General features: G+C 50.1%; 1 protein-coding gene across 1 annotated transcript; it reads right to left on the bottom strand.

The window, feature by feature from the left end:
- Positions 1-11,699: 11,699 nt before the first annotated feature.
- KNSTRN (kinetochore localized astrin (SPAG5) binding protein) lies at positions 11,700-23,381 on the bottom strand. Its single transcript, XM_062205629.1, has 9 exons — positions 23,173-23,381; positions 22,932-23,023; positions 18,968-19,100; positions 18,310-18,357; positions 16,395-16,500; positions 16,102-16,195; positions 13,915-13,970; positions 13,125-13,199; positions 11,700-12,474 (listed from the first exon to the last, which is right to left on the bottom strand). The coding sequence occupies exons 1-9, from the start codon at positions 23,379-23,381 to the stop codon at positions 12,343-12,345; spliced, it is 945 nt and encodes a 314-aa protein (XP_062061613.1). The 3' UTR covers positions 11,700-12,342.
- Positions 23,382-23,997: the final 616 nt, after the last annotated feature.

Raw genomic sequence — 23,997 nt, 5'->3', positions numbered from 1 at the left:
CAAAGATTACAAAATTCCACCTTAGGGGCTATAATGACACTAATTATCCATTGCTATTTCATCCAGATCTGTTAAATCAAGTCACAGAACAAGCTTGGCAAGTTATAAAGCAATTTTTTTAGGCAGTATCTTCCTAGATTCAAAAGAAAGAAATTCCTTTAAACCCAATGTCCAGTTACAGCTGAACCAAAATTTCATGTATGAAATTGCTATTTACCAAAGACATCTCTTTAGATTTTAAACTGAATTTGAGTCCAGTATTTTGTTTTGTTTTTTATTTTTTAAACAATGAAACACCTTAGGCCAATGATGCCTGGACAATAGTCAGCTACTTGGGACTGCCTCTAAAACAAACAGGTGCTCAGGCAGCTGCCAGACAGGTCCCGAGGGTGTGTGCAGGCCAGGGGCCAACGTGCCAGGGACGAGAAGCCCACTGGAGACTGTTCACCGTGATGTCAGGTTTAATGGGAGGGGACATCTACAGAGCAGATGGGCACCCTCCAGATGTAAACTTCAGGGTCTGGAGCAATGACCTCCTGTAGGAGTCCATGAAGGGGCAGGCAAGAGGGTGAAAAACTGGAGACCCTGCCAAGACACAATGACCTGATACCCCAGACCAAAGGCCAACACTGGAAGCATCTAATCATGGGGCTGTCAGTCAAACCAGCCTCAGGGATGAGAAGTCAGTCAGGAGGTGTCTCAAGAAGTCCAAGACTTCGTCATATGGGTTGATCCATATATATTCAACAACATGAAGTTATTGGGCCTGGATTTCCACCTAGAAACCTCCAGGCAAAATTGCAATAGGGTCAGTAGTTGCCTGATGAAAAAACTTCCAATGGGGATTAAAAGCCTCACTAGTCAAACACTGATACCAGAGGGACCCCAGTCTAAATGGACCCAAAGAGCCTGTGACAGACTCTGTAAAAGAATTCAGTGCATACTGGAGCACACGCAGGCAAACAGAGGTAAGGAGGGGCCATTCAGGAGACAGAGTTCTGAAACAGGGAGTCAGAGCAGAGGCTGGCACTTTTTTCAGCTCACTTAGGCTAATTTCTCCATATTCTAGCTTGTAACCAGGCCAGGTGGTGGTGTAAAAAAGATGAGGCATTTTTCTGTAAGCTCAGGGGCCAAAGGAGAATCAAAGTTTGGATGGCTTGCCTCCTGGCTGGAATGAGAGGATAAAAATGGATGCGTTCCCCCAGTTCTTATCTCTCCTGAGTCTGAGACACCGCTCTTGCTCCCTGTGGTGTCCAGACTGCACTGAAGCCCACAGGGAAGGGAGGAAGGTGAGGGTGGGATTAGCACATAGTACCCACTCTCGCTCATCCTTCCATGCCTGTAAATTAGGGTATATATTTGTCAGAACAGCCTGCGTGTTTCTGTTATTGGCAGCATGCTAGAACTGGGCCTCTGCCTGGTCAAATATATACTGTCACTTTGTTCCTATACATAAGGAAAAATAGTTGCTCTATGCCTCTTAACCTTGAGTCTTACCTGATGGGCCTGATTTCAATAATAAGCCTTCATGGCAAGAGCCTTAGCAAACAAAGGTGTTTCAAGCTAGAATTTGGAAAGAGGGTCCCAGTCCTGGTTACCACTTAGGTTGGTGACTAGGCAGGTGAAGTGGTGAAAAAGCATAGTGGGGGAATAGAGTTCTCCCCAGTAAACTTCCTCTGAGCTGGGTACTACATACAAAGGACCTGACAGAGGGGACCCAAAACAGGGTCTTGAGAAGGAAGGTAGGGGATACCAGCGACGTGCTGGGGCTTGTCTACACAAGTTCGGTTGTGCAGGGATCTACACTTAATTGGAGTTCAGACTGAAAATGTCTGTCTGTGAAAGGGAGAACTGAATTCTGACCCAGAACTAATGAATGGAATGTCCAGGAAATACCCTCTAAGGGACCAGGGATTCAAGTTTGTAGGAATTGAGATCTGGCGAGCTAAGGAAGATGATGGAACAAGGACCTAGTCTCAGTCATTCTCTCATTACCCAAAAGATAGATAAAATTGGAATTTATCCCTTGTCCCTGAATCCCAATTCAGTCTCACACACTGTTGTTCCCACCCTCACCCCCTGCATTCTTTCCCCAGCTTGGAAGCCTATGACGTGTTCAGTCTGTGCGCGTGCTGCCCGTTGGTCATCCACCTCTGAGCATTTATTTTCTTTGAATAAATTTGGTCTGGCTGCGAGTTCGTGTTCTGTCTCCTCTGTTCTGCACGCTTTTCCTTACATTTAGAGGAGCAGAGGGATGGAGCTCTTGTCAGGATCTGCGGCATGGAGCCCATGGCTTCGCTCAAAACTGCTCCCAGTCTCACTGACAAATTCATCTCCGAGAAAGGAAGAACAGAATGCCGTTCTCTAACAGGCTGTTGGAGTCCGGCGTCTGGTCAAGGAGTCCTTGACAAATGTCAGAGAGTGGCCCTGGCCTGAATTTCAAAGTTACGCCAAGACCTTCTCCCAGTCTTGTGCTGATCCCCGCCGAAAGGAACTGAGTTGGACCAGACCAACACCCTCATAGCTGAGCTAAGTATGATGGGTGGGGCCTCCAGCTTCACGGCTTGAGAGGACTCCAAAAGGGCAGAGAGCGGGCTCTGGGCAGGAAAGCGTGGCTCCCGCCAACACCATTCTGGCTGTCAGGGCCTGGTGTCTGGCCAAGAGATCTCTGGAAGCACCGAGTGTAGCCCCAGTCGGGATCCGTCAGTTATCCCAAGGCCTTCTCCCGGTCCCACACAAAGGGCTGATCCACCAAGGGGGAGGCGGCTTGTCAGGGACTGGGGGCCGGCCAAGAGATTTTCAGAACACACTGGGAAGTGCCCCCGCCAGAGTGCTTCAGTCACTTAAAGGCCTTCTCCACCCCCCACCCCTGCGAAGGGCTGATCCACACCCGCGAGAGGGGTTAGAATGGAGTCGCAGCCCCAGGGGATTGCCCAGGCCCCATCAGCACGCCTAGCCCTTGCGTCTTACCCGCTAGACACAGGGACCCAGTGTTTTTGAGAGAGAGAGTTGATATGGAGGAGAGAGAAACTCCCCAAAAAACAGAAGCGGGAGCAGTCCGCTTGCTCACCTGCCTGGCGAGATGATCCGATGCTGCAGGGACCCACAGCGGGATCCTAGTCAAGAAACCAAAATGTTACAGGTAAAGCGGAAGCGGCCTCGGTTCTCTGTCTCAGGTGAAGCGGGAATTATCGCTCAGATGAGGCAGAGAGAGAAAAGCAGGATTTATTTAAGTTGGAAACCTGCTGAAATGGCTGGGAGGAGGGCTCCGTGAGAGGAAGACCTAAGGGGCTGCTGGTAGTTGGGTTCTTAAGCACGAAGGAAGGAAGGAAGGGAGGAAGGGAGGAAGGGAGGAAGGGAGGAAGGGAGGAAGGGAGGAAGGGAGGAAGGGAGGGAGGGAGGAAGGGAGGGAGGGAGGAAGACTTGTCAATCAATTACAACGCAGGTTACAATTATAACCCCTCAAGAGACCTGATTTGTAATCTTATCTGTCCTGTCTGGCTTGCTCATGATAAAACAAAATGCCTTCTGGAGGGTGGGATAGATAACTTGTTTTCATGGTAAAACTGTGAGCACAGAAGGATGGAATGGCCTCTCCTTTGCTGTTCTCATAAGGTTGGAAGCTCCCAAGGAGTGGGGCAGGCACGTCTGTTTTGTTAAAGGCAGCTTTTGGGGAGAAACAGCAGTGGGCTTCAGCACTTTTTTCCCTCCCACCCCCCTTCCCTCTAGCCCTCCCTCCTCCTCTTTGTGGAGGGTGGTCCCCAGATTCTGCACTTCGATCTCGCTAAGGGTAACTTGGAGGAAGCAAGGTGGGACCACTGATGCCTGTTAACCCAGTTGGCTCCTCACAGCAACTGCGCAGTACAACATGGGGAGGAGTTTTACCTGCTTCCCACCCAGCAAAACTTCGTCCAGGAGAAGAGGTGGGGGAGGGGGAAAGGTGGAAAGAACTGGACCCCCCTCCCGTACAAGCCCCGGTCTGAATACCGACTGTGCCCTCAGCACTCTCCTAAGATGCCCTCCTGGCCTATCAGATGAAGCTGGGTCCTCAGTGTCTCCCAAGACACCCACCTGAGCCATCAGGAGTACTTTTCTTCATTCTTTCTCTTTATTAAGCCTCACTCCCACTACTGCCTCATGTCTGAATTCTTTCTTGTATGAGGAAAGGCAGCCCTGAGCAGCCGATCTTAGGTAACACCATCGCTCTGCCTCCCAGAGTCGGCATTAACTGGAAGCCAGAATCCAGATGCAGGTGTCTAAACCACTAGGGTAAGCAGCCACTCCCTTTACTAATTTTTTTTTTTTTTTTTGGACAGGCAGAGTGGACAGTGAGAGAGGTAGAGACAGAGAGAAAGGTCTTCCTTTTGCCATTGGTTCACCCTCCAATCCCTTTACTAATTTTAACAATTTTTTAATAACTGGTGGGAAACAAAGGTAGCCATCATCTTAACTGAAGTCTCTTTTGGCAGAGAAAACCCAGCAAGCTAAAACGGCAACAGTCAGCCTTGCTCTAAGGCACACAGGCACCCTTTCCAGTTCTCCCTCCATCCCACACCGTTGTCCTGGGTCCTTGGCACACAGGATGGCTATGAAGCGCAGGGTTTGTCTGGGTCCTTGACTGACACACCAGGTGCAGAGTCCAGGACAGAGAACAGACAGCTGTGGAGACAGTGCCTTGAGTAGTCAACGCTTCCCAGCAAGGCCAGGACACAGAGCCTGGCAGAAGACACATGGACCACACTGGGTCTGTCCTGGCCTCAGGACTGGTGGCTCAGGCACTTGGAAACTTGCATATTGCCAGACCTCACCACAGCCACCAGCCCAGGCCCCACAAGCCAGATTCAAAACCAAAGCCACAAACTCACAGACAGAACCCATGCGAAAGAAGCCTTGGGAAAGCTCAGTATCTCTCTCCCCAACATGCACCGCACGGCATGAACTCACTGACAAATCAAGCAGGTATCCAAAACATCAGAGGCAAAGAAGTGAAAAAGCAGAAAGCCGGGGCCGCAGTCTGTGGGGATGGCATTCCATATCAGAGTGCTCCTCTGCTTCCAATCCAGCTCCCGGCTGCATCTGGGAAAGCAGCGGAAGATGGTGCAGGCAACAAATGCCCCTCAGCTGGAGGGCAGGTAACTACTGATCCATGCAACAGCACGGATGAGTGACACAGACATCATGTTTAGCTAACGGACACCTGATGCGGGAGTCCCCACTGTGCGAGCCCATTTGTACGAGGCAGCACTGAGGGAGGCAGGTTTTCTGTTGCAGTAGTGCTTGCCCCTAGAGCAGGGGCAGCGATCGCCCACCTGCGCATCTGAGGCTACTGCGCTTTGGTAAGCAGCAGTCTGTTCCATTTGTAAAACGTGATAGACGGTACCTAGGATCTGTCATCTTGGCCATTTAGTGTACAATTCAGCGACATTAAGCACATACACAATATTACACAACTGTTACCACCATCCCAAATAGAAACTTGGTACCTGATAACCTCCTCTCTCAGGGCAGCTGGCCTCTGGACGAGTGTGCCTCCTCCAGCTACCTCATCTCAGGATTTTTCAACCATGTAGGAAGAGCAAGGGAGCAAACACAACTTTAGAGACAGGACAGGTGGTAGTCAGAGGGGACGAGGGTTTTCCTTTTCTTTTTTGGCTGCTTAGTTTTAAATTGATAGTAATTTGAGTCTTCAGGGCAGTATGTTTTGGTGTGGGTAGAGAGGAGAGGGGTTGCTGTAGCTGAAGTTAGGAGTGAGATTTAAGAAGGGGGGCCATGGCCGGCGCCGTGGCTTAACAGGCTAATCCTCCGCCTTGTGGCGCTGGCACACCGGGTTCTAGTCCCGGTTGGGGCGCCAGATTCTGTCCCGGTTGCCCCTCTTCCAGGCCAGCTCTCTGCTATGGCCTGGGAAGGCAGTGGAGGATGGCCCAAGTGCTTGGGCCCTGCACCCACATGGGAGACCAGGAAAAGCACCTGGCTCCTGGCTTTGGATCAGCGCGGTGCGCCGGCCGCAGCGGCCATTAGAGGGTGAACCAACGGCAAAGGAAGATCTTTCTCTCTCTCTCACTATCCACTCTGTCAAAAAAAAAAAAAAAAAAAAGGAGAAGAAGAAGAAGGGGGGCCGGCGCTGTGGTACAGTGGGTTAACGCCCTGGCCTGAAGCGCCGGCATGAGACCTGGCTGCTCTACTTTTGATCCAGCTCTCTGCTATGGCCTGGGAAAACAGTAGATGGCCCAAGTCCTTGGGCCCCTGCACCCACGTGGGAGACCTAGAGGAAGCTCCTGGCTCCTGGCTTCGGGTCAGCGCAGCTCCAGCTGTTGGGGGCCAATTGAAGAGTGAACCATCAGATGGAAGAACTCTCTCTCTCTGCCTCTCCTCTCTCTGTGTTAACTCTGACTCTCAAATAAATAAATAAATCTTTTAAAAAAAAAAGAGAGATTTAACAAGGGAATCCTTTGTAAAGGCAGCTTCTGAGCTTTAACAATACCTTCACCATCCTTGGGGTTCAGCTGATGAATCAATGCCTGATTTTTAAATTTTATTTATTTAAGTACAGAGAGAGAAGGAGAGAGAGAGAGGTCTCCATCCACTGGTTTATTCCCCAAATGGCCACAACGGCCAATGCTGGGCCAGGCCCAAGCCAGGAGCTTCTTCCAGGTCTCCTACATGGATGCAAGGGCCCAAGCACTTGGGCCATCTTCTACTGCTTTCCCACGTATATTAGCAGGAAGTTGGATTGGAAGTAGAGCAGCTGGGTCTTGAACTAGCGCCCACGTGGGATGCCGGCAGTGCAGGTGGAGGCTTAACCTTCTATGCCACAGCTCCAACCCCCACCTGATTATTTTTTAACCACATGTAAACACCATATATTTTTAAGGGATACGATGTGATGTTTTGATGCACGTATTCATTGTATACTGCTCAAACCAGGGTAAGCACGTCTACCTCCCCAAACCTTTGTCATTTCTTTGTGGTGAAAACATTTAAAATCCTTCTCTCTAGCTATCTTGAAATACACAGTACACCATTGTTAGGTACAGTCACTACGGTGCAACAGAACAGCAGAACTTATGTCTCTTATCTAACTAGAACCTAGTACCACTGACCCTCTTCCCATCCCTCCCTTGCCAGATTTGTTTTTCTCAAATACTCATGCTGGGTGCCTGCTCAGAATCTGTCACTGGGGGGTGGGAACTAGCACGGTGGCCAAGATGCCTGCATCCCACACTAGTGTGTATTCAACCTCCCGCTTTCTGCCAACGCACACCCAGGGTAGCCGCAGGGGATGGTTCAAGTAGTTGGGTCCCTGCCACCCATGTGGGAGACCCAGATTGAGTTCTGCGCTCCCAGCTTTGGGCTGGCCCAGTCCTGGCTGCTGTGGGCATTTGGGGAATGGGTCAGCATGTGGAAGATCTGTGTTTCAAATAAAATAAAAATACATAAAAATATAAAAATCTGTTAGTGATGCTTACTGCCTAGACTTGCAGTTTCCAGACTATGAGACAAGGTATCATGGAACACTGCAGAAAGCTCACAAGGATGCTGTGGGATATTTTATTTATTATTTTTAAAGATTTATTTGTTTGAAAGACAGAAATAGAGAAAGGGGAGGGGGTAGCTTCCATCCACTGGTTCACTCCCCAAATGGCTGCAATGGCCGGGGCTGGGACAAACCAAAGCCAGGAGCCAGGAGCTTTGTCCAGGTCTCCCATGTGGGTTCAGGGTCCCAAAGACTTGGGACATCTTCCATTGCTTTCCCAGGTGCATTAGCAGGGAGCTGGAATGGAAGTGGAGCAGCTGGGTCTTGAACCAGCACCCATGTGGGATGTCAGTACTGCAGGTAGAGGCTTAACCTTCTGAGCCACAGTGCCAGCCCCCTATGGGATATTTTAAACTTTTGAGGGAATCAAAGGCATACCCAATACCACGTGCACTATAGCTCAAAGCAGGACCATGTCAACACCACAGCAAGCTATATTCCTTTCAGCATGAAACAGGAAAGGCAGCAGTGTCCAATTTGATGCCAAGGTTTGAGAACTTGAGCAGTACCCTACCCAACATCCCATCAGTAGATATTTTGTAATTTTTTTTTTTGACAGGCAGAGGGGATAGTGAGAGAGAGAGACAGAGAGGTCTTCCTTTGCTGTTGGTTCACCCTCTAATGGCCGCTGTGGCTGGTGCACTGCGGCCAGCGCACCACGCTGATCTGAAGCCAGGAGCCAGGTGATTCTGGTCTCCCATGCGGGTGCAGGGCCCAAGCACTTGGGCCATCCTCCACTGCACTCCTGGGCCACAGCAGAGTGCTGGACTGGAAGAGGGGCAACCGGGACAGAATCTGGCGCCCCAACCGGGACTAGAACCCGGTGTGCCGGCACCGCAGGCGGAGGATTAGCCTATTGAGCCGCGGCACCAGCCAGTAGACAGTTTTTTTAAAAATGAAAAATATAGAGGCTGTCATTGTGGCACAGCGTGTTAAACCACCGCCTGCAACACCAGCATCCCTTATGGGCAATGGTTCAAGTCCCAGCTGCTCCACTCCGATCCAGCTCCCCAACTAATAATATACCTGGGAAAATAGCAGGGGATGGCCCAAGTTCTTGGGCACCTGCCACCCAGGACCTGGATGAAGGTCCTGACTCCTGATGGAAGATCTTTTTCTCTTTCCTCCTCTTTCTGTAACCCTGCCTCTCAAATAAACAAACACATCTTTGAAAACAATGAAAAATATAATTTAGATTTATGTGTATTGTTTTTCCAAACCCCTAAGTTGTTAGGGTACAAGTATTTGTTGTTTGGACTTATCCACTTAATAAGATAGGTCTGTTAGTTATTTCCTTTGGTGTGTCCCTGAAATCACAGACACTGAAGGAAGCATGAATTAAGAAAGTTTGGAAGCTTCTCTCTGGCCTTAGAAGGTAAAACCCTCCACTTCTCAACCTGACTTTCAACATTCTTCAAAACTCCTGTTAGAATCACTTACCTTCCATTCCGTTTCCGAGTTCAGATCCTCTTGTGCAGTACCGACATCCCACATGATCCTTGCTGGTTGTTCAACCGTCTGCAGTTCTCTCCAAGGCTGTGCGCCAGCAGTGAAAGGGTTAGTCATACTTGCTGCGCATGGCTGTCGAGAGGATTATAGGCAGCACAGGAGGAGGGGGGACCCGAGCACCAGGTGGCCCATTTCAAGTTCTCAGTTCTGGAGACACTCATCCTCACTCCTCTCGAACCCTCAGAACAAGCCTGGAGCCCTGACACTCCCTGGAGCCCCACCCTCCGCCTCTCTTTCCAGGGAGCCTCCGCGTTACTCTGCCTTCAAGCCCCATTCACATCCTTCATCAACGAGCTAGCCACACTTTAGTACTAGAAGACTCCAGTGCACCACACAAGCAGCAGTCAATAAAATGCTGCTCCCTAGCGCCTGCCCCATTGGCTTCCTGACTCTTAGCTTCTGAGGCTGGGAATGTCCTGGGATGCTCCAGCTTCCTGTAGCATCTGTAGTTCCTATAGCTGAACTCCAGACCTGACTGAGTACCCAGAACATCTCCCTGGGCCCAGAAAGACGAACAGAGTAGCACCGATCAAAGAGGGAGTGAGGAAAGGCAAGAGTATAAAAATGCTGGCTGGGGGATTCCAATTCAATCCCATGAAGGTGTCATGTACCACTGCCATCTCACTAGTCCAAGTGATCAATTTCTGTTCACAATTGATCATAGTGATAGGTCTAAGAGTCAAAGAGATTACATAAACAAGACTAGTGTCTGCTAATACTGATAGAGTTAAGAAGGAGAGAACGATCCAACAAGGGAAGCGGGATACACAGCAGACTCATAGAATGGCAGATGTCCTGTACAGTACTCTGGCCTCAGAATCAGCCCTTAAGGCATTTGAATCTGGCTGAAGAGCCCATGAGAATATTTTAGGCATGGAAAGCCAAGACACTCTGGCCAAAAAACAAAAACCCAAAAAACCAAAACCCTAAATGAAAGATCTCTGCGAGTGAGATCCCAGTGGAAAGAACGGGCCATCAAAGAAAGAGGTACCTTTCTCTGAAGGGAGAACTCAAAAGGCTTCCATAGCCTTGGCAACTCATGACAAGAGCCTAAGGTGATTACTGACGCCATAAACTACAGTGTCAATTTGTTAAGTCAACAACAAGAGTCACTGTGCACTTATTCCTCATGTAGGATCTCTGTCCTTAATGTGTTGTACAATGTGAATTAATGCTATAACTAGTACTCAAACAGTACTTTACACTTTGTGTTTCTGTGCGGGTGCAAACTGTTGAAATCTTTACTTAATATATGCTAAATCGATCTTCTATATATAAAGATAATTGAAAATGAATCTTGATGCGAATGGAATGGGAGAGGGAATGGGAGATGGGAGGGTTGTAGGTGGGAGGGAAGTTATGGGGTGGAAAAAGCCATTGTAATCTACAAACTATACTTTGGAAATTTATATTCATTAAATAAAAGTTAAAAAAACAAAAAACAAAAAAAAAAACCCGCTGGCTGGCAGCGCTCAGAACTCTGGGGTGAAGATTCTTTGGAAGACAGCCAGGAGTGGGCAGGGTCTCCACACTGGGGGAAATTAGGAACCACAGGCATTCAGGTAGTCACAGTTGCAGCAGTGAATTCGAGGTCTGGCAAGGAGGTGCGATTCCCACAATCAAGTCTCCACTTTCTTTCCAAGAAGGAAATGTTAATTTTTGGGGACTAAAAATGCTACTTTCAAATTTAAGTAAACAAACCCTTTGCAGTGTAAACATTCTGAAAATGAGTAGAATATTTAGCCCTTCTTATCAGTGAGGATTATTTAATTAATTACCCTCCTATTTGAGACTTCAGGCCAGGGTTGTGGCGCAGTGGGTCAAGCCACTGCCTGTTACGCTGTATCAGGGTACCTGCTCCAGTCCAGCTGCCCCATTTCCACTCTAGCTTGCTGCTAACCCACCTGGGAAAGCAGAGGATGCTCCAGGTACATGGGCCCCCACACCCACGTGGGAGACTCAGATGGTGTTCTAGGCTCCTGGCTTCAGCCTGGCCCAGCCCTGGCCATTGCAGCCATTTGAGGAGTGAACCAGTGGAAGATCTCTGTATCTGTCACTCTGCCTTTCAAATAAATAGTTAAGAAAAAATCATAGAAAAATGGAATTAAAAGATAACATCTAAAAAATTGAGACATAGCTAACAATGCGTGAGGGGACACATCATTTCAGCCTTTACACTAGGGCAGGGTGTTACCTGGCTTCACTGCGTGGCTCTGAGCAGCCTTAATGATGCTGAAGGGTAGAGCGGGAAGGTTTGGTGAAGAATGGGGGGAAGGTGTAGAAAGAATGGGAGATTACCAAAACTAAGAAGGAACACTTGGGTGTGCCTTTGGTAAGCCAGAGGGGAGGCCTACCTACCTTGGACTTTAGGCCACGGGACTGGAGTTCCCTAGGGCAAAAGGCCCAGGACTGGCTGTGCAGAGCAAACAGCAGGTGTGGACCATGTGTGAGTACAGGCAGAACAGAGGCAGCAAGTGGCCACACGGCCAGAGAAGGCAGCACGGCACCTCCCGCCCCAAACAGGAACACCCCCAGGGGAGCGCCCAAGGCTCCGGAAGACAGGGAACTCTGGGGACATCAGAACACCATGAGCCTGGGAACCAGCCTAGGTCAACCAGGTCCAGCTGACATATTTAGGTTAAAGGCTGTTTTCACTCCTTAATGTTATAGTCAGAACACTTAGGGAAATATTTATTTCAAAAGTAGCACTTAAAAAAAACCAAATGCAATTTAGATTAAAAGCTCCAAGGTGTATTGTTTCAGGTAGGTGTTATTGCTATCTATACCCTTTCACCCCATTTACTAAGCCAAAAAGCTTCAAGCAACTTCAAGTTTGTAAATTTACAAGGAGGTACGGGACAGAATGTGTTCCAGATCAGTAGGTGACAGCTCGGCTCTTGTCGGATGTCTCCTGTGGAGTACCTGTGCTCCACTGAGATTCAAGTGTCCCCCTGCAAATCTGCACGTGACCTTTTAGATCTTCTGGCTGTGGCTGGTTTCATCTCCCGATTGCAATGGGGGGCTGCTTTGTTGCCTAGGACACCGATCCACGCTTCCAGGTCCCCTCTTGCGGCCTCCATTTTTTACCCGCGAGGCTCAGGAGAGCCATCCAGTCTGAAAGTTGGCAGAACTAGCTTCGAGGAGCCGCCACTCCAGCATCAAGTGTCCTTAGTCCTACTGCAGAAACTGTTTTCTCTCTGGGGATGGTGAGGCCTAGAAGATCACGGCCAGGAAGATGTCCGAGGTGGCTTCCTCTCAGTTTGCTCCCACGAGGAAGCCACCTGACCGCTTGCTTTCTATCACATTTCTAGTAGCTTCTCCATTTCCTCAAGGGTTGCTGTAAAATCATTTACTTGACTGTTACATAAGGTTTGCTGTTCTAAGAATCGAGCCCTTTCTTCTTCTTTCATCTTCAACTTTACCTTTAAGGCCTGCATGGAAAGACAGTCCAGAGAAAAAAAATGTACACAGGAAACTCCTGACTCAGAGGAAAGAAAATCTCCTCACACAATGTCATGCTTCTATTCCAGAGAGGTCCACCGGCATCCCAACAGACCAACCGGCATCACGTTTCCTTAGGGCTTGCTTATCTGAGCTGGTCTGAGGAGCTATCCCTCTACACTACACTCCCATACCTAAGCTGTAGCAATAAAATCCTGTCTGGTCAGTGCAGTATTCTATCCAAGCCCAAGAGTCTGGGCTTCTCAGTAAGTCTCCTCCTGGCAATGTCAAGTTCCCACATAATGGACCACACAAGTCTTAACTCCCAGCGTGCAGCAAGCTACTGTTTTGCCTCATGTCCTGGAGATGGGAACATTTCTAAGAATCTTCAGGAACAGAAAAAGACAATCAGTGGGAAACATTAGCGAAATCCAAAGGAAGTCTTGGCACGAAGACAATGTAAGAAGTTAGTATCAAGGGAACTGCATTTGCTTTATTACCTTTTCAGCATTTCTATAAATCAAATTCTTTCAAAACAGTTCATAAAAATAAACAGAAAAATAGGAAACAAAGACTCCTCCCTGACCCCATCTATCGTGGTAGGCAATGGTAACCATTCCGGGTGATGCCGGCCTCTCACCTGTAATTCCTCCATCTGCTTTTTGGCTGTTTCGTTAAAAAGCTTCAGCTCATCTTGCAGTGTTTCTAACAGCAACTAAGAGGAAAGTACAATGTAGTACACAAATCTCCATGTAAAGCAGTCCGGTGACCGCTGAAGGCCCTTCCGCTCATCCAGCCACTCACTGAGCATCTAGGCACCTGCGGGCTCACTGCTGAGCTCCCCGCAGGGAGGAACTCGGTCATCCAGACGGCCAGACGACCCCACCACAACACGCTCTGCGCTCCTCAGACTTTAGGAACAAAACGCAGCAGTCACAGAAGACGTGACTGATGGTCTCTGGTTGCTGCTTCGTGTTCTGCGATCTCTAAGATGACAAATATCTCCGAGAAAGAGATCACAGGGATCTGAGAGACTTGAAGCCCAAACGATTACCTTCCCACTTCTTACAAAAAGCAGCTCAGAATTAAAACTTAACAGGTTTGACCTTGACCTTGGCATCACACAGTTCTAGGCAAGGGAATAAGGGAAGAAATGTGGCAAAGTGCAGAACGGACAAACCAGAGAGCTCTCCATACAGGTCCACCCTGTTAGGTTTCACAGTAGCACATTTTCAGTTTAGACTCACATTGGTAAGCACAAAGCTACCTCTGAAGTAAAATATGCTATACTGAGTACACGTCTGGTCGTTCTCCTCTCCTACCAGGGACAAAGATTACTTCTGAGGGTTTGCTGTGCACATGGGGGAAGACTTTGAGACTCCCGGAGCCCCAGGACCCCTCAGCCCGACCCATTCACACCCAACCCTCACCATAGAGTCTGTGTGATCCGTGGTGGAGGTCTGCTGCGGCACCAGGGTCTCACCGCCTAAAACCAATGGGTACGACAGTCAGCCTCATTTAGCAAACTTACTTTAAACAAAAGAAAGCAGAGGCCCCACCAGGGACAGAAGGGCTTTTATTCACGAGGGAAATTGAGTGTCCAGTCCTAGACGTTCTCCCCCGGGTTCTCACCCTGGTAGAGTCACCCACGCCATTCACAGCTGCACTTCCCCCGTGTCTCTTTAGATTTCAATATGCCAAAAAAAAAAAAAAAAAAAAAAAAAAATCACTCTACTCTCCTTATCCCAGCTGAAAAATCTGAACAAAGAAAATGTATTTTTTTGTTTACAGTATAAAAATTACCTTTGAAAATATTATGATCTATTTATTTATTTGCAATGAGAGACAGAGAAACACATAGCCAGAGCTCCAGAAATGCCCGCGATGGCTAGAGATGGGCTGGGCTGGCCCGGAGCAATCCAGGTCTCCCGTGTGACTGGCAAAAACCCAATTACTTAAGCAAACCTGGGCATTCCGATGTGGGATATAGGTGTTTTAACTGCTGGGCTAAACCCTTACCCTACAAAACTGTTTTTAAAAGCCTTTAAAGCCTTAAAAAATTATTACTGTTTTTCGTTAACAGTGTGTGCACACGGGTAACTTAAATCATATAAAATGTTTAGTTATTGCAAAGAATATCCTAAACCTGTAACCCATAGGTTAACCGCAGTCAGCATTTTTTATTATAATTAAAAAAAAAAAACAAAACAAAACACACACATTTTTTGAGAAGCAGAGAGAGTGAGACAGAGCTTCCATCCATTGGTCTAATCATTCCATGTCTCCCATGAGGCAGCAGGAACCCAACTACATGAGCCATCACTGCTGTCTCCCAGGGTCTACACTAGCAGGAAGCTGGAGTCAGAAGCCTGGGCCACAGCAGGCATCTTAGCTGTCGCACCAGACTTGGCAGTCTTCAGTTCCACGAGGCCTCAGCCCTTCTCCGGGCATTCTGCGGCTCCTCTTGCATTCTTTGGCTAACCTTTTTTTTTTTTTTTTTTGGGACAGGCAGAGTGGACAGTGAGAGAGAGAGAGAGAGAGAGAAAGGTCTTCCTTTGCCGTTGGTTCACCCTCCAATGGCCACCGCGGCCGGCGCGCTGTGGCCGGCGCACCGCGCTGATCCGATGGCAGGAGCCAGGTGCTTATCCTGGTCTCCCATGGGGTGCAGGGCCCAAGGACTTGGGCCATCCTCCACTGCACTCCCAGGCCACAGCAGAGAGCTGGCCTGGAAGAGGGGCAACTGGGACAGAATCCGGCGCCCCGACTGGGACTAGAACCCGGTGTGCCAGCGCCGCTAGGCGGAGGATTAGCCTATTGAGCCGCAGTGCCGGCCTGGTTAACTCCTTTTTCTGGTCTCTTCTTTGCTAGACTCTGCTGTCCAGGGACAGGGTCAGAACTGAGTCCCACGTCAACCACAGTTCTGCTGGACCCTGTGACTAGCTAGGTTCAGGACCCCTTGCAGCAGCATTCTCCTTTACCTCTTGCCACCAAGGAGTCACCAGCATGCTGTATCTCCCGTGAAAGGAGCAAAATATTTCTGGTCTGTTTGCAACTTTAAACCTGTTGGCACCAAATGAATGGCATAAAGAGTTTAGATAAGAAAGAGATAGGGGCCAGCACTTGGCACAGCACCCATTCCATATGGGTGCAGGTTCAATCCTGGCTGCTCCACTTCCAATCCAGCTTCCTGATAATGTGCCTTAGAAAACAGTAGAAGATGGCCCAAGTCACCCACGTGGGAGACCTGGAAGAAGCTCCTGGCTCCTGGCTTCAGACTGGCTCAGCTCTAGCCATTGTGGCCATTTGGGGAGTGAACCGGCAGATGGAAGACCTTTATCTCTCTGACTCTCCAACCCCACCCCCACCCCCACCCCCCAGTCCCTGTAACTCTGCCTTTCAAATAAAGAAAAGAAAGATGTTTCTATCTTCAGTCATTTGAAGTTTGTCGGGCAGCCAAATGAACATTGTATGGAAACAAACAGAAGCTCTCAAAGCACTTTAGTGCTTTGCCGTGCAACCTTTGCCCTGCCTAGACCAGCTGATGCCACACTGCTAGTCAGCTTAGGAAGGTGGACCTGTGCTGTTCTCTTTGACGGCAGCTGTGTGTGTTCTCTTACCTGGGTTAAGGCCCTTGCTCTCCAAAATTGCCAAACAGTTGTCCTGAAACTTCTCTAGAAGCTCTACCTTCTGGGTCAGGTCCTTCAGCTCTCCCTGTGGTGGTGGCGCACAGTCAGTCGGGAACCCTCTCAGACTCCACAAGTGGACAGCGCCAGCACGAGCCTGGCTGCTTCTCTCTGTGCGGTCAGGCAGCTGGGCGCTGCAAGCCTGCTCCTCCCCAGCGCGCCATCCCTCAGGACCGCACACGCCGTGCCCAGTGGCAGCTAGTGACAGAGGTTGGTGGGCTCCTCACCTGAGTTTCTGTCAGCTTCTGGTGCAACTGCTTGTTGACGGCCTCTAAGAGCTGGTTCTTGTCCTTGAGCTCTTCCTCGGATTTCTGCTTACTCGGTGGTTTATAACTGCAACAGGTGGATTTACATGGAGAGGGACTGTATGTACGCTATGGAGTTACACAAATAGGGTTCCCCACATCACGGTGGATGATCTACGGTGAGCTGCCCAACCTCCCTAAGGCTCTGTTTCCCCATTTCTAAAAACAGGATAATACTCGCACTTCATATTATTATTATGAGAGGGACTGGTGCTGTGGCACAGTGGGTGAAACTGCCACTTGCAGTGCCGGCATCCCATATGGGTGCTGTTTTTGAGTTCGGGCTGTTCTACTTCCAGTCCAGCTCTCTGCTGTCACCTGGAAAAGCAGAAGATGGCCCAAGTCCTTGGGCCCCTGCACCCACGTGGGAGACCTGGAAGAAGCTCCTGGCTTCAGACTGGCCCAGCTCCTGCCGTTGTGGTCATTTGGGGAGTGAACCAGCGGATGGAAGACCTCTCTCTCTCTCTCTCTCTGCCTCTCCTTCTCTCTCTGTGTAACTGACTTTCAAATAAATAAATCTTAAAAAAAAAAAAAAAAAAAAGAATAAGGGAGATAACACATGAATGATCCAGAACCCGGCTACTGGTCCATAATAAATCTTTCATAAGTAGCCATTACCATCATTGATATTCAAACCTTCTTTTTGAAATTCTCAGTCTCCCTCCCCACTCCATATCTGTCAATTATTTATTTATCAAAAGAAACTATTCCTTAGGCATGTAATATCATGTTTCACTGTTCAGGAACACAGGTCAGTGACAAACTGCTACAGAACTCTAAATCTCTCTGCACCATGCAGGACGCCAGCCTTCGGCATCTCAACAGCGGTCACGGGATCATAGTCCCTGTAAACACCTGCACATGCCTTCTTTCTTGGTTCAGCCACAGCAAACTTAGAGAGCGCTGCACCCTCACCCACAGGGAGACAACGCACACTCCGACAACACAGACTGCAGAGGTCTGGCCAGAGGCCCCGATCCCAGGTTTCATCAAAGCGCTGGAAGCCAGGACAGTTGTTGTGCTCAACACCCATGTCCCTCCCAAGCGGAGACATGGATGGTGCCTCAATCTTTCCCACTACAATTTTGTCTTCAAAACATTAAGGAGATCTTCCGTCCATGGGTCAACTCCCCAATTGCCGGTAACAGCCAGGGCTGGGCCAGGCTGAAGCCAGGAGGCTGGAACTCAATTTAGGTTTCCCACGTGGTTGGAAGAGACCCAAACACTGAAGCCGTCACCGCTGCCTCCCAGGGTGCACATCAGCAAGAAGGCGGAAGTGAAGGTAGAGCTGGGACTTGAACCAGGCGACCCACAATGGCATGCAGGTTCCCGAGCAGTGTCTCAACTACCACCCCAGACGCCAGCCCTCCAAACTTGTTAAACACAAATCTGGAATTAGAACATATCTTTGTGAACTTTTCATTTATTATTTTAAAGTTCAAGACTGTAAAAGTTCCAAGCCAGCTTCGAAGAGGGAGAGATGGATCATTCTATAGAATTCCAGTTCCACCTCCACCACCATCACAATATTCAAGCTGAGATCAGTAGCTCCCCTCCGCCCCTCCTCCCCTGAAGGCTTCACACTCCTGTTGCTGCGGCATAGTTTGTGCTGGGCTTGATTTCTGATTAGCAACGGTCTCGGCAGGAGGCCCCAAAAGATGGCAGCACCAGTGATTTTACACCCCAACAGTGATTACAACTGGCCGCTGAAACACCCACTCAGGTTTCTGGGGTGGTACACAGAGCTCAATGATCACAAATCCCATGAGTGATCTCAACCAGGATTCAGATCCACTACTGCAAAACGGCAGCCGGGCCCATTTTTCTGGGTGCTCACCTCTTCTTGACATTCCTCCTGATGGCAGTGTCCGCAGCTCTCAGCTGCCTAGAGGAGCAAGCACAGAGCAGCTGATGAGAGAGCCGTGGAACCACTGTGCCGTGCTGTGAACAAGGCAGAACAGAGACGACACGCAAGGCAAACAGCACTGGCTCGCCTGCTCTGGGGGCCCCGGCATCACTGCTTCAGCACGGACTACCCAAAAGGCTCATGGTCAGGGAGAGGGCTCTCGGGACCACCCCAACAATCTGCTCCTGCCCCTGCCCCTGCCCAAGTCAGCATGTCAGCCTTGCTCACCAGGGAACCGAGAGTTGAGCAGGGGCACACACGTGCTCCACTGCAGGTGGAGTCTGCTCCGACTGGCAACCTCGGCTAACAACTAAGTCTCGCCCCCTGACGACCACCACTCAGGGCTGCTATGTGACCATGGCGCTGCCCTTTGTATGCTTAAAGCAGGTGGCGAGAGGAGAGAACGCCTCTCACCAGAGCCCTTGCTGTCTCTCCAGAAGGGGCCAACACACAGACCCCGACAAACAGCTCAGCAACGCTGTGCCAGTTGTTCGGGAGCCCTGTGCACCCAGAGCCCTGTTTCCTAATTCTCAGAACTGCACAGTTTCTAGCAAGAAGTGCCCACTCGATGCCAACAGGTGACTCTCACCCATTCTCTCGCCTCGGTCTGGTGGTTTTCGTGATTTCGTTCTCTGAGCCTCCTGAATGAACGTGTCTGGAAACATCCACGTCTTTGGACTTCACAGGTAAAAGACTCTTAGAAGGGGCTCGAGCTTGTGTGTCTGCAAAGGGAAACAGGCAGGTGAAACGTCAGGCATCAAGACCAGGCAGGTGCAGCCCTGTAACAGACACTGCTCCATCCCAAGAGGTCATAAACTGCATTTTCACACCAGCCACTCTCAGTCTGCTCAGCTTAACTCTAAAGAATAAGCCTTCAGGCCGGCGCCATGGCTCAACAGGCTAATCCTCTGCCTAGCGGCGCCGGCACACCAGGTTCTAGCCACGGTCAGGGTGCCGGATTCTGTCCCGGTTGCCCCTCTTCCAGGCCAGCTCTCTGCTGTGGCCTGGGAGTGCAGTGGAGGATGGCCCAAGTGCTTGGGCCCTGCACCCCATAGGAGACCAGGAGAAGCACCTGGCTCCTGCCTTCGGATCAGCGCGATGTGCCGGCCGTGGCGGCCATTGGAGGGTGAACCAACGGCAAAGGAAGACCTTTCTCTCTGTCTCTCTCACTGTCCACTCTGCCTGTCAAAAAAAAAAAAAAAAAAAAGAATAAGCCTTCTAGACTAAATGGCGATAGAGATTAAAATATCTGACCGTCACAGCAGTGTGCCTGATGACACATCAAATGAGTGGACAGAGATAGAGCCGTGAGCACAGAGGCTGATCCGAGCCACGCGCTTCCTGAACACGACCGTGGAAGTTAGCAGAGCAAAGCAAACACTGCTCACTCAGGCACCAGAGGAATCGTGCCACTCAGCAGTTCCCTAAGGCAGTGCCCAAGCTGCTCTGAGTTTTGCTTTTGGTGGCTGCCAAGCCCTTTACACCAGGATGTCTCCCTAACCCCTCTGAGAGACATCTATCTCTGTGTCCCCGGTGCCTGTGCAGAGGTCCACTAACCTTCGTGTCGGACCCCTCCTTGCCCCCTCTTCCAGGCTGGCTGCCTCCCCCACGGGCCCCTGCAGCGTGTTTATCCTGCACTAAGTCTGGAGGGCTTTCATTTGGCAACCCTTCTGGTCTGCTCTCTGGGCCTTGCTGGATGATCAGAGAAATGGCCTTGCCAAGGACCACACCCCCTCGCCTCACGTTACAACTACACACGCTGTGACCACCAGGCACTGTAAAAGCAAATCCAAGCGACTGATTCTGGAGTTAGGCTTCATCCCCACCCCTCCCAACACTCACACAAATGTAAAATGGTCCTTTAAGCTTGACTTCAGAGGCTTATCAAGCTGAAAAAACTAGGTACACGGGCTGGCATTGTGGTGCAGCAGGTTAAGCCACAACCACCCACGTGGGTGACCTGGATGGAGTTCTAGGCTCCTTGCCTTGGCCTGACCCAGCCCTGACCATTGTGGCCATTTGAGGAGTGAACCAGAGGCTGGGAGATCTCTGCCTGTGTCTCGCTCTCGCTCTGTATCTCTGCCTTTCAAACAAACCTTAACAAGAAAAGCAAAAAGTACCAGACTGTGAGATTAGAAAATTTCATAACCAGATTTGATAAAATCTTAATTGGGTAACAAGCTGTACAAGTCTGAAATAAATATGAGGCCAACTTTTTTTTAAAGATTTATTTATTTATTTTGAAAGACTTAGAGAGAACGAGATCTTCCATCTGCTGGTTTACCCTCACAGATGGCCACAAGAGCCAGCACGAGGCCAGGCTGAAGCCAGGAGCTTCTTCCAGAGTGCAGGGGCCCAAGTACTTGGGTCACCTTCTACTGCTTTCTCAGGACATTAGCAGGGAGGTGGACCCGAAGTGGAACAGCCAGGGCAGAAACTGGCACCTACATGGGACGCTGGCATCGCAGGCGGCAGATTAACCTGCTATGCTGTAACACTGGTGCCTCAGGCCAATTTTTTTTTATAGGTACATTTACTGGACACCTGTCCTCTCTATTTTCATTACTCTTAACAACAAAAGCAAATATTACATGTTATTTTTTAAGGTGTCTGAAGTAAAAGGAAACTCTGGGGTAATATATTTATCTTCTCCTACCATAAGTATCAAGGTATATATAATAACAAATAGACCTCATGTAAAACAGAGTTAATGGTAAACTGATAAAAATTCACACTTCGTTGACTGGAATTGATTCTATTAACCCACATTTGTCAGAACCCATGATTTGCTTTGTAGGAACAATGTGGTGGGATGTAATAAACACTATCTCTTAAAAGGGGAGACAGGAAGGAAAACCGACTGTTGTCAACCGAGGGAAGGAAACTTGCTTTTCACTGCCTATCATTTCCTAACTTTTTAAATATGCATATACTATCTATTAAAAAAACTTAAAAAGCAGGGGCCGGCACTGTGGCCACTGCCTGTAGTGCCGGCATCCCATATGGGCACTGGTTTGAGACCCCACTGCTCCACTTCCCATCCAGCTCTCTGCTATGGCCTGGGAAAGTAGTAGAAGATGGCCCAAGTCCTTGGGACCCTGCATTCGTGTGGGAGACCTGGAAGAGGCTCCTGGCTCCTGGCTCCAGATTGGCCAGCGAACCAGCAGATGGAAGATTTCTCTCTCTCTGCCTCTCTGCTACTCTGCCTTTCAAATAAATAAATAGATCTTATTAAAAAAAAAACAAAAAAAAAATAAAAAAAACAAAAAACTGGGCCAGCGCCGTGGCTTAACAGGCTAATCCCCTGCCTGCGGCGCCAGCACCCCGGGATTCTAGTTCCGGTTGGGGCGCCAGATTCTGTCCTGGTTGCCCCTCTTCCAGTCCAGCTCTCTGCTGTGGCCCGGGAGGGCAGTGGAGGATGGCCCAAGTGCTTGGGCCCTGCACCCCATGGGAGACCAGGAGAAGCACCTGGCTCCTGGCTTCGGATCTTTGCAGTGGGCCGGCCATAGCGGCCTTGGGGGGTGAACCAATGGAAGGAAGACCTTTCTCTCTGTCTCTTTCTCTCTCAGTCCAACTCTGCCTGTCAAAAAAAAAAAAAAAAAAAAAAAAACCAACAACAAAAAACCTTAAAAAACAACCAATTTATTCTCTAAGTCAAGACAGAAAACCTAGGGACAGCCTAAAACTGTTCATCTACTGCAGTTGCAGAAAGCTGGCAAGGAGGCAGGGAGAGGCAGTCACTGGTGCTGAGCCAGGGGCACCGCACCTGCAGGGAACAGAGGCGCTGTGGAGACCTGGGGCCAGTTCCTCCCGCCACGCCCAGTCCCTGCCAGTGCCAAGAATGCCACTCCTCAGGTGTTCTGAGGTAACACACACAAAAAACCCCTTTCAGCCTCCAGAGAAAAGCCTGCTTACCTTGAAGATTAACTGTACCCTAGCACATCAGCCAGCTGCGGAGAATTCTTGGAAGGGGGCATAAACAGATGCGCCATAACGGCATGCACACGACACGAGAGCTAATTCCATGCCATCATCTCCCCATGAGGCTGTCCCAGGACCGCTACCCCCCTCTCCCCAGATGACTTCCAAGCACAAGCAAAGCAAGATGGCAAAGCAGCTAACAGCCATTCTCTCCTCCCAGCGTCAAACTCTCTGGCTAGGCTTGACAGCCCCCGCCTCCCCTTCACTCAACAAAGGTTAGTGATTGTGCTTAGGAGAGGAACCAGCAATCCCACGACTCCCCTCCCCGGCATCTCACTGCCCCTACGTTCCTGCCTGCCCACAAGGTTCCGCCGGACCACCGGCTAACAAGGGATCCCTAACTTAACGGTCATCCTATTGTACAGCAACCCGCAGCTAGAATGGAACGCGCCAGTGTGGTGCGGTCGGCGTGGTGCAGACAGAAGGGGTTCCGGCCTGGACTACAAATCCTAACTGTCATCAAAAACCTGGACAGCCTGGTTCTAGGGGGCCCAGCAGGTCTTCAGAGCCGACGGGATGCCCGCATCTCGTTCCCCGCCACATCCACGGTGGGTCCGCAGGGCGACACCCACCTGCGGGCAAGCCGCCGCTCAGCAAGGGGGGCTGCAGGCTGTACACCGTCTTAACCACGCTGGTCATCGTGAGCAGGCTGCACGGCTGGGCCCTGGAAGGAGCAAGGCGAACGTTACCCAGCGCTCAGCCACGGCGACCGAAGGGTCGGGCCCGGCGTCGGGGAAGAGCAAACCCTCCACTCGCAGCCCTGCCCGCCCTCCCTCACATCCAGCCCTCTCCCTCGTCCCGGAAAAGTCGAACCCAGGCGCCCGCCGCTCCCGCCCGCAGTCCTTGTTGCTCTGGTTCAAAAGACGCTCAGCAGCAACCGCCGCGCCGCCGGCTGAGCCCGCCGCCTCGGTTTCAAAGGGCAACTTCCGGTAGCTGGGAGGGAAGGGGCGCGGCTCGCGTTCCGCAGGTGGCCCTGTTGTACGGAAGGCCCTGTCGGAGGCCGCCGCTCTGGGGGCTGCCATGCTGTACGGAAAGACCGAGCGGAGGCCGGCGGCCAGATAGTGAGCCGCACTTCGCGTACCTGATTGGAGCTAATGAGCCGCCGGCGTCATATTCCGGGCTGGGGACGCAAACGTGGCCGCGTTTAGAGTCAGTGTCACAATGCGCTTTATTTAGTCTGCCACGGCTGGGGATACTGTCAGGAGCGCAGATTATTTGTATGAGAGCTGCGCACTACGGGATGCGGAGTGACAGGTAAGGCTGAAGATGGCGGCCACCTGTGCCTGCGTGCTTAGGTGCCCGAGGCACCTGCCCGCCTGTCCGACTTTAATAGCATTTACCCAGATTTTAAAGATCCAGAGCTGTTCCTAATAGACCGGGCAGAGTTGTCAGTCGTTTAGTACAAGTACTCATTTCATTCAATAAATATTCACAGAACACAGAACACTCACTCTAAGAGGGTGGGTGGGGGTGAGCGAGAACAAATTACAAGACTGACCTTGGCTCTGCCTTCATGGAGTTTATATTCTAGGAAACGGAGAGTACATAATTTTTTTTAAAAAAATCACGCAAGTGATTGGCCGATTGTGGTAACTGAAGGAAAATTACAAGATGTTATGATAAGACAGAAAAGTGGGG

The sequence above is a fragment of the Lepus europaeus genome, chromosome 11 (genome assembly GCF_033115175.1).
Source record: "Lepus europaeus isolate LE1 chromosome 11, mLepTim1.pri, whole genome shotgun sequence".
NCBI classification, from domain to species: Eukaryota; Metazoa; Chordata; class Mammalia; order Lagomorpha; family Leporidae; genus Lepus; species Lepus europaeus.
The sequence above is the reverse complement of the archived record's forward strand: the minus strand, read 5'-3'. Positions and strand labels throughout refer to the sequence as shown.